The 11475-nt window shown below is 38.8% G+C and overlaps 1 protein-coding gene across 1 annotated transcript in view; it reads right to left on the reverse strand.

The window, feature by feature from the left end:
* LOC107719082 (probable E3 ubiquitin-protein ligase HERC1) overlaps positions 1 to 11475 on the reverse strand; it is a 71978-nt gene that overhangs the window by 58201 nt on the left and 2302 nt on the right. Inside the window, 6 exon segments of the mRNA XM_016526400.1 lie at positions 720 to 1031; positions 2058 to 2243; positions 2381 to 2476; positions 3371 to 3529; positions 3679 to 3774; positions 5352 to 6318. Coding sequence (XP_016381886.1) covers positions 720 to 1031; positions 2058 to 2243; positions 2381 to 2476; positions 3371 to 3529; positions 3679 to 3774; positions 5352 to 6284 — 1782 coding nt within the window. The 5' untranslated portion in view covers positions 6285 to 6318.

Consider the following 11475-nt stretch of genomic DNA (forward strand, 5'->3'; position numbering starts at 1 on the left):
CCGACCGCTACCGTGTTTTATTCGGGAATTTAATCCCGCGGCGCAAAAAATTTGGTCGGGTCCCGCGGTTCCCGGTGAGACGGTGCCGCTGCATGTCATGCCAAACCTCTTACGGCAGGCGCGTCATCAGCTTGAGATCGTTTTTTTTGAGATCGGCCTTTTAGAGACCGCCGATCGATCATCCCAACGTGATTATCGGCCAATAGTGATCGGTAGCCGATCGATCGGAGCACCCCTAGTATAGAGACCTCGGCTTGTAACTATACTCTAATTACTATTTTGAAAATTATAACGCGTTAAATTACTCCGTTACTAAAAAAGTAATCAAATTACAGTAATGCGTTACTAAGTAACGCGTTACTGCCCAACACTGGTTCTAAGGTGGCTAGGATGTTGTTATGGTGTTGCTAGGTGGGTGTTCTAAGGTGGTGATATACGGGGCAACTTTTTTGAACAATGTTGTTTGGGCACTTTTCCATTGAGAATGGGCAACAAATTTCTATCTGGATACTTTAGATCGGTCGAGGGCCCTGTGTCTCACCTGGTTGCCCGTTGTCGGCAACATTGCTCAAAAAGTTGCCCTGTGTATCATCACCTTTAGAGTGATCTGGAATGTTGTCCACTGGTCCAAGTCAGAAGATATGCCCAGGGATATGATTTCAATTAGACAGTCACATCCAAACATAAAACAAATTATAATGTAGAAAACACACTCTCACCTTTCCTAAAAGAGGGCCTTGTATAATCTTGGGGTATTTCTGTGTGGCGCTGTTCCCATGGCCCAGTTTGCCGTAATCTCCGTCTCCCCAGCTGAACACCTCTCCCTCCGCCGTGACGGCGAGCGTGTGTCCGTCTGATCCCTTGGAAGACGACACCTTCCTCATGGTGCGAGGCGGTTCCAGAACCAGCTTTTTGGGCATGGACTGGTTATTAGAGTCCCCCAGTCCCAATCGACCATAACTACCCTTCCCACAAGCCTTCACTGCACCATCAGCAGATACAGAGAACGTGCAGTACTGGCCTGCCTCAATCTGCAGGTGGAAAGAGAAGAGCACCAGTTAGAGCCAAGTGAATTGAATCAACTGTGATGGAGATTGCCTAAACTGTATTAGTGAAAGGGCACAGTTTATTAAGATGTGGCTGCTGTTTTCTAAATTGCATTTCTCAATAATAATGAAAAGACATGTCTGTTTTAAAAAGTAGAGACTTCAGATTAGGTAACCAGTTTTGCACAATACATACTCTGTTAGTTAGAGAGGAAACAAAGAAATGTAGTTCAATAAGCTGGTCTACTATTATTTATAATGCAGTAAGTAACCAATATGAAACTGACGGCATTATAAACTATATACTGTTTAAATAAATAAATAAATAAGATAACTTCTTCAATTAAATAAAGTAGAAAAATAATATAAATATAAAAAAATAAAATAAATTAAAAAGGACAAAATATGCCCTATTTTCAGATTTCAATATGCATATTTATTTTGATGATTTTACAAACAAAAAAAAAAAATTAGTAAGCAAATTAATTAATTAATTTACAGATCCCACCCCTTTTTCTCCCTATCATTTCTTGTCACCTCCTAAAGCTGTAATAAAAATAAATAAATAAATTAAATAAAGACACAAAAATCTGCAATAAAATAATAAAATGTTTAAAATATAAAATAAAATGAAATGAAAGAATGAAAAAGAAAAAATGCCATTTATATTACCAGATTTCAATACGCATATTTCATTCAATCATTTAAAACAAAATATTAATAATTTGGCCCTATATGATGGATCTGTTGTCATGCAGCTAACAATTTAATTTACAGTACATTTTCTATTTATTTCTGTCATACAGGAAAGTGGAACGAAAGGACCTTTTAATTAAAAGTTATTTTGTAAAACTGTCAAACTGAGCATTGCGATCTGACTCATTACATTTTTCTTCAAGTGGTCTGTCTCCTCCTCCCCATGCTGTCTCTGTTGGAATTAATGTTAGCTTCACGACGGCTTCCAGTTATTTGGATTTTCAATACACTTGAGGAACATAAACCCACACAAACCATTTGTGCATCGCTGAAGCCCTGAGCCAGTTTGGGCTGTAAAATCTTCTCCAGCGTTCCCTCAGCGAGTTGATGGCTGCTGTTGCTGCCCCACACGTACACCATGACGGCATCAATTTCGGAGCCGGAGGAAGAGGAAGAGCCCGCACTGCATGAGCACAGGCAGTTAGAGGCCAGGGTGCAGATCTACAACACACACACACACACACACGCGGATTAAAGATTTGCTTATCAAAATAAGAGTCATAGAAGACAAAGCCTGACAAATTTTTAATAACACTGTATATTAGAGAACACTTGTAGGTTTATTTGCACAAACACACCTCTTCAAAGAGGCAAAGAGCAACATGTGAGAGGCTACAGAGTCCATCTGCATCCCTCTTCAGCACCTGAGAATTGACGGATTCACCACGAACAGCCTGGAACAACAACAAATTAAACCCAATAATACTAGCAGCTGCAATATCTATGGCTAACTGAAGTATGGTAGAACCAATAAAATTAGTGGCATACTTACTGTATGCCACTGAGACATCTATGTGATCAAGTTATTCATTGTGCCTAACCATGGTCAAAAAAAAAAAAGTCGGAATATAATGAAAATAGACAGATCCTCTTTCCCAAGTTATGACGTACAACTGAGTAAAACAGATTATTAAAAAAGAAAAAAAATGTAGGGTGGGGGCTTGTTTCTATCAATTGGTGGTTGAATGAATGATTAAAGGAACAGTTCACCCAAAAATGAAAATTGTCATCATTTACTCACCCTCATGTCGTTCCAAACCTGAATATGTTTCTTTCTTATGTTGAACACAAAAAGAAGATTGAAGAATTTTGAAGAACGAAACAGCTGTTGGTCCCCATTGACTTCCATAGTAGGGAAATAAATACTATAGAAGTCAATGGGAACCATCAACTGTTTGATTACCAGCATTCTTCAAAATATTTTCTATTATGTTCAACATAAAAAAGAAACTCATACAATTTTGGAACGACATGAGGCTGAGTAAATGATGACAATTTTCATTTTTGGGTGAACTATTCCTTTAAGAATTACGAGGTCAGAACAAATTGGAAAATAAATTAAACATACGCACAAATAATCCATTCACAATCAGATCAATAGCATGCATTAAGAAATGGATAGGGTAAATATAATGCTTAGAATAGGACGCAATATGTTCCAAATGATGGACTCTTTCCAAGACATCTTGGTAATGGCTGGTTAATAGAATTCTAAAATAAAAGCATGCATTTAAGTTTTTTAATTCGTTAACACCACCCATTCAGATGGTCGATTAAATTATATGAGCCAGTTTGGGCTGTAAAATCTTCTCCAGCGTTCCCTCAGCGAGTTGATGGCTGCTGTTGCTGCCCCACACGTACACCATGACGGCATCAATTTCGGAGCCGGAGGAAGAGGAAGAGCCCGCACTGCATGAGCACAGGCAGTTAGAGGCCAGGGTGCAGATCTACAACACACACGCACATATACAGATTAAAAATTTACTTATCAGAATAAATAGTGGGCAAAGTCTCTCATACTCAGCCTGAGAATTTTTTTTATAACACATTATACTACAGTCTGAGAACGCTTGTAGGTTTATTCACACAAACACACCTCTTCAAAGAGGCAAAGAGCAACATGCGAGAGGCTACAGAGTCCATCTGCATCTTTCTTCAGCACCTGAGTATTGATGGATTCACCACGAATAGCCTGCAACAACAAACAACAAATTAATCCCAATAATATTAGCAGCTACAATATATATTGCTAATTGAAATACTATAGAACCACAAAACCTGATAACATACTTAATGCATGTCACTGATACATCTATGTGATCAAGTTTTTATTCTAACAATGTTCTAACCACAGCCTTTAGCTCTGACAAAATAAAATGGTGGCGTATTGCTTGAAGTTGCAATGAAATGGAAGTAGTGACAGATCCTTTCTCCCATATTATGATTTAAGGCTGTAAAATGGATTTTCGGAAAAGAAAAACTGTAGGGTAGGGGCTTGGTTCAATCCATTGGTTGTTGATTGAATAATTAAGAATTACGAGGTCAAAACAAATTGGAAAAAAATTCAATACATACACGGTTCACAACTGTTCACAATAAGATCAATGGATTTAAAAATAGATAGGGCAAATTTTATTTTCATGCCGACACAATGTGTTCCAGATGATGGGCTCTTTCCAAGACATCTTGATAATGGCTGGTCAATATGACTCGAAAATAAAAGCATACATTTATGTTTTCAAATTCACTAACACCACCCATTCAAATGGTCGATTAAATGATAGGAACACAAAGTGAAACTGCAATCGCAACCCAGGTCACTTCTGTAATGGATTAAAACTAAATATTCATAGAGAAATCTAAATGCAGAGTAGGACTTGTGAGGTGAAAAGTGACCTGAATGCTAAAGTTGGCTAAAACGCAACATCTAAATCACTGTTTGACTATTGGTTAGCATTATCAAGTGGCCCAGGCAACATAGGTCGACATTAGCATGAAAGGAAATTCATTTACTATGTTTACTCCACCTCACCAAAGTACTGAACTTTGTATTCCGGAGTATGAGAATCTTTAAAGGGGTCATATGATGCGATTTCAAGTTTTCCTTTCTCTTTGGAGTGTTACAAGCTGATTGTGCATAGATAAGATCCCTGAAGTTGCAAAGACTAAAGTCTCAAAACCAAAGAGATATTCTTTATCGAAGTTAAGACTCTGCCACGCCCCCCTAAAACGGCTCGTTCTAACACGCCCCACATATCTACCTCCTCCTTTAGTACAGGAAACAACTTCTGCTGAACTTCAAGCACAGAAGCCTTGAAGTAGACATATTTCCCATTGAGTAAGACATGAATAAATTAGAGCACGGCACATGGCAGGTCTGGTGTGGCTCAGGCGGCTTTCAGAGCTGGGAAGACGGCCAAGAGCTCCCGGTCAAATGAAAGCTACAATCTTATTTAGAGCAAAGAGAAATGTTCAATCCATTCCTGCCCTCAATGAGAGGAATACAGAATAATGGTAAACTACTATATGGCGCTAATGTATTAGCAGTAACATTTAGCAACAATGACTTCCTTTAAGTGCTGAGGGAGCGATGAACAAATGGAGGAAAGTATTAGCCTAGCCTCAGTGCCGTAACTCTATACTCTCTCTGCGTTTGAAAGAGGCACAGCTTTCTAAATTAGAGCCCATTATCCATTGGTATTACTGTATATTACTTCACTCATGCCATTAGCATGACCGCTAGGTCAGCCGCATGGTGCAGGAACACACCGTGTGCTGGCGCATCTGTTGCAGGGTTTGATGGATCAGCTCGTAGCCCACTCCAACTGTTTCAGTCATGGTGGAGGAAGCGGAAGCGGCCAACGCCACCTCCACCCACTCCAGAAGGAAGCGCAAGGATCCTCTTTGTAAGGCTAACGAGAGAAGGAGCTCCAGGGATAGCCTGCGACCCGCCCGATCCGCCCCGGACCCACTGACCGCCGTCTTCTTTAGGAAGTCTCCAACTTGCATAAGACAGTCAAGCCCTACTGTCGGGATCTTGTTCTCGTTGGCCAAGGAAAGAGGAGGCAGGGCGGCCAGGACTGAAGACGCGGTGGCCAGTACCTCGTTGCACAGAGCGACGTCCGGTGGGTTCTCAAGATGCCCCCTCTGCCAACTCTGCCTCAGTAGGGCAAAAAGGAGACTCAACCCAGTCCGGACTCCCATTTCAATGAGAACGTCTGTGCCCGACTTTGAACGGGAACTGCCTGTTGGCCAAGGCTCAGACACTGACTCCAGAGCGCCCCCTTCTGCACTGGAGGACGAGGGTTGAGGAGGCAGCGGTGCTCGGAAACGGTCGTGATACTTGCTATGGAGGGCGTAGAACACCCTCTGGAGGATCACCAGTCTGTGGTGCAGGGATAGGGCAAAGGGGGTCCTCGCCAGCATGCGGTGGGCCAGGCATCGCTGACTGTGGAGCAGTGCGGACAGATATTCCTCCTTCTCCTCCTCAGCGCTGGATTCGTACTGGAAGTCGGGCAAGCGTGGACCCATTAGGTCCTGCACTGGCTGAGCCAAGCCCACAACCTCCTTGTTGTAGACCAGTTTTGCATAGAGAGCAGCAGCTCCGTGCCGTGTGGCGGTCTGAACGCTGTCCTCCGCCGCCCAGGAGCTGTTCAGGTGCTCCTGCCACTTGAGCATCACGTGGGTCTGAGAAGGCACCATCACTGTACATTATTCACACACAAGAGGCACAAAGCTGGAAGAGAGAAAAAGAGAGAGGAAATTAAAAACACTTCAAGACTTAGCAAAGATTTTCGATGGGAGTTCGAAGGTTTCCGGTACAAACCCTACATGGTATGAGACACCGCAATTATACCCGAGCAAAAAACGTAAGGTGTGGTCACATTTACCATTGCTCTGTGAAATGTCATGGGCAAATTCCAGTCATGTCAGTAGGAATCTGTCTGACTGGGAGTTTTAAGTGAGGGTAAAAAAGATTTTGCTCGTGTTCGAGTTGCTCACACGAATTCACCATGTTGTCCAACAGAAAGCTAAGAGGGTTTGAAAGCGACTTATGTGTGAGAGGTGCTTCATGCATCACTATGCTGCTGACACTATTTTTGCCTATGAAATGAACATCTTTTTGCACTTTGCTACTGGGAGAATCACATATTCTAAGTTCACATTGCTCTTCTTAGCCGAAAGGATGTTAAAGTTGTTGAATTAATAAATACATTTAATTTTAATTAATTTTAATAAATAATAATAAATACATTTAAATAGATCATCTAATCTAAATGTATAAATATCTAATATAATATAATGTAATATAATGTATAAATAAATATAATTACAAAATAAAAAGAAATAAATATTCTAAAACATTACATACTTTGAATTCCGGAGGCTGTTTTAAACTATAGGCACCACAACTTCTGACCTCTATGATGCCTCATTGTTATTAAATAATAAGGAAGCATGGCATTTATCCAGTCAAGTTTCTAGGCAGCTCAATAGGTTTTGGAACAGAGCTTGTGTCTTTCACAGTTTTGTTTATTATGGTGCATCTTGCATTTCCATTCATAATGCAAACCATGGACATGTTACCCATACTATTCAAATGATTTGTCGACCAATGTGTGTATTACAATGGTTCATTCTTAAATAATATTTGGTCCCCCTCAATCCAGAATATGTGGTTACATCCTTGTAAGAAACAGGCTACAAACTGCTCTCCTCCAATAACAGACGTACATGTATCTCCTCCAGGGCCTTTCTGAAAGAAATTTCTTGACAGACTGCGCTTGTTTTCCCCAGTCAGGATGTAAGAAATGTACCAGAGAACATATGTAGAAGTGAATCAAGGTCATTTTCCTGAGGCATGGTTTGATTAAACATGAGGAACACATCGACTTAAGCACAGCTTACTTATGCCGATGACAACAATAGTCATGCTTCACAGATAAAGAGAATCACGGGGCCCCACATCTTTGTGACTCATTACTCAGAAGGTTTAGACTTCACCCTAATCTAGTTAGTATGTGTAAAACTGATTACAGACTCTAGCAGCTGTAACTAGCCTACAAATAACCTAATGAGACATGATGTGAAGATGAAAACAGCACACAGGGTTCACCTTTCTGGTCTCTTTCAAAACTGAGAGATAGCTTTCATCTGAAGATGTAACAATGAATAGCTCTACTTGTTTTGAGAGCTGTGACATAAAAAAAAAAAAAACAGTTTGAGTATGTGATGTATTAGTTCAAACTATAACCTGTAAGCTCCAAAGAAGATGGAGGCATTTTATTATCCCAGCATTGACTTTTTATGGCTATCCCCTTAAATGTAGCTACATGTCAGTAACATACACAAAGTACAAATAAAACAAGTTGTATTACTGTGCTCTGTTAAATACGATAAACAGATTTCTACATATCTGCTTATTTCTAGTTACATAACCAACACTGAAGACTGGAGTAATGGCTGTTGAACATTCAGCTTTGTCATCACAAGAATAAATAAATTTTAAAACATATTAAAATAGAAAACAGTTATTTTAAATTGTAATATATCACAACATTACTGATTTTACTGTAATTTTGATTAAATAAAGTCACCTTGGTGAGAATTTCGAAAACATAAAAAAAACCTACTGACCCCGAACTTTTAAACAGTAGCCTGACTATACATTATCTTTTATTTATCATACACAATATTAACTTTCACAACATTTACAATGCTCTAAAGATGGGTTATTTCCATTTTTGAGTATAAAAAGAGGAAATGAGGAAACTCCAGTGGTTAGGATGAGAGACATACTCATGATGTTTTATTTCAGTCTCGGAAAACATGATCAGCTAACATATGAATATGAAACCTTCCTCGATTATATTTGGAAATCAGTAGCCATTCAATCAGTAATGACTGACATGATGAATCCAACACTTGCACAGCAGTGTGATCTAAAATGGAAATCCAGGACTAAAACCTTGAATAAACTAGACACCATCAGCCTGAGAATTGAGCAACCTGGACGCCTGCCTCAGTTTCTCTCACGTCAGTGGAACCGGGTGGCCTTCTCATCACTTCGAGCAAGTTACCACCACCTCCTGTTGGTCAGTGTCCATGAGCAACATGACCCAGCACTTCCACGTCTGCCCTGAGTCTTACACCGCGGGATTTATTACACTCGACAGCCTCTACGGTTTCAGTATGTATAAAAATAAAAAGGATGCTACTCAAAGCTGCTTCACAGTTATGTGGGAGGTGGTGTGGGACCGAGTGTCACATTCCCTGGGAACTCTGACTAATCCTACGAAAACCATGACAATAACAAGTCCTTAATGTCTATATGTAAAGAGACGTTGAGCTTATACTCTGAGGTGTTTACCACTTTGCAGACATATTGCATGAGTACAATGCGTTGGTGGGTGTAAATATAGACAATCCTCAGTTACATGTTACTATTAATAATCAGAAAGAGGAACAGTAGTTATGCACCCAAACAGTAATTTTAGAGCATGTTTAAAAATAGATCAGAGGACATACAGTTTTAAACCAGTGTTGATTTGATAGCTGTTGCGTATGCTTTACACATTAAACTAGATGACAAAATAACAGCTGGGTTATTCCCGCTAAGAAGTACAAATGTGTTGGATATTATATTAAACTCACATTAAAAAATATATATATAAAATAATAAAATGAACCATATTAGTTAGTTTTCATACACTACTGTTTAAAGTTTTGTGGTCGGTGAGATTTTTGTTTGAAAGTTTGTGTAAAGGCAATTCAGAGAATTGTAACACTATAATAACTTGAGCGCATTAGCGTCAGTGGTTCACCCGCTCAATCGCAAGTTACTGTCATTACTGTTAGTTACTACAGTACAGCCTACAGTTTGCTAGCTAGCTATGCCTTCGTCACGTAAATGCATATTACCTGGCTGCGATAACTTACAGAATACCGCTCGGTCTCCTTATTTAAACGTATTTGTATTTGACAGTTGTGAGAGGCGGCAGCTTCCCGCAAATGGGCGTGGTTTCAGGGCCGACAGCAGACATAACACCTATCATGCAAACTAAAAAGTAATTTATATTTATGCTTAATTATTCTTTATGCTTAATTTTCAGCAGCTACTCCAGTCTTCAGAAATCATTCTAATATGCTGATTCACCAAAACATTTCTTATTATTATCAATGTTGAAAACAGTTGTGATTCTTAATATTTTTGTGGAAACAAAGATACATTATTTTCAGGATTCTTTGATGACTAGAACGTTCAACAGAACAGCATTTATTGGAATTTTGCAATATTATAATTGTCTTTACTGTTACTTATGATCCATTAAATGCCTCCTTGCTGAATAATTTATTTCCATAAAAAAAATAATAATAATAATTAAATACTAGGTGTATATGCCAATGATATTTAATTACTTCGGGTTGGGGGGAACAATGTGTGAAAAACTGGCAATTTAATCAAATATTTATTTTGACAAGATCAAGGATTTTTCTCCTCTCGAGTCAAAACAAACCACTGCCCATCCTATTAGACTTTTGTAAAATCCCTTTAACTAAAAGCCAGCTTCTTAATAACATTATCCTCCAGCAAGTCACATCATTTTGGTGGGAAAACAACAGCACAAATATCAATATACACTAGCAACAGATTTTATGATGTATGTGCTGTTACGATGTTTGTTTAACTTTAAAACAACCCAGTTTGATAAAATTACAGGCATCAGTATGATAGAATAAAAAATTCAGTTCTCTCAAAACTCTCAGTGCCTTACTAATTTTAGCATCCTGTTAATTTTCTTAGTCTTTGTGTAAATAATCACATCTGACCAAAAGCATGATAAAAGCATGAAAGTCTGCTACATCTTTTTATGGAAATATTTTCTTAAATTACAACACAAGCATATTATTTAAAAAATATATATTTTTACAGAGTTCATAAGAGTGCTGCATAACAAGAATGCCCTATTAAAAATTGGGATTATAATAACATATCAATCTGCTGTCTCTTTTGTCTTAATTCCTGAAAAGTTTTCAAGTATATTTCTTGGAAACCCAGATGCAAATGAGCCCAGTGTCAAATGATGGAACGCACAAAAGATGTTAACCGAAAACAGAGAGCACAGATATACCACAGGGTCATTCCCAGCCACAGAGGTGTAGGACTGAGCTTGAATCAATCAGACAAACATAAAGCTGTCCAGCCAAGATTTTCCATTGCCAAGTGCCTATCACTGTTGACCTTCTGTTGTAGACTGAAGTGGATTGAATTCAGCCAATCAGAATGGCCTGGGGGACTGATAGTCTGAACACCTGACTGATCCAGGACAACTGTGACAACTAAAACTTCCATCCAGTCTGATCACATTTCAGACAGAGGCCATCAAAACATAGGGCATGTCAAGGTTTCAATGCATAAGAGGAGAACAGAGTCAAAGGAGATAATATAAGCACAACTACGAAGCTGAGCTTTGAGGTTTGTGTTGAATATGAGTGCAAAATGTCTCCTGAACACTGTGTATAAACATTAAATGTTTAATTTTTTCATATCAGAAGTGTCTGGCACCCATTATGTGCTCTGGATCAACTTGTTTGGACCTCAAAGTAAACAATAAAGAAGACTTTGATTATGAAACGCACCATAATGTCATGCAACATGCACTAAGATCAAGTTCTCCTCTCACAGAATTGAGAAACTAAATAATTATTTTATTAAACCTAAAATAATCATTAATTTTAGCCAAAGTGGCTGTCAGAGAAATCTGATGTTAAAGTTCTGTCATCATTTACTCACCTTCATGTCATTCCAAAACACACACACACACACACACACACACATATATATATATATATATATATATATATATATATATATATGTGTGTGTGTGTGTGT

The sequence above is a fragment of the Sinocyclocheilus rhinocerous genome, unplaced genomic scaffold (assembly GCF_001515625.1).
Source record: "Sinocyclocheilus rhinocerous isolate Xijiao unplaced genomic scaffold, SAMN03320098_v1.1 scaffold663, whole genome shotgun sequence".
Lineage (NCBI taxonomy): Eukaryota > Metazoa > Chordata > Actinopteri > Cypriniformes > Cyprinidae > Sinocyclocheilus > Sinocyclocheilus rhinocerous.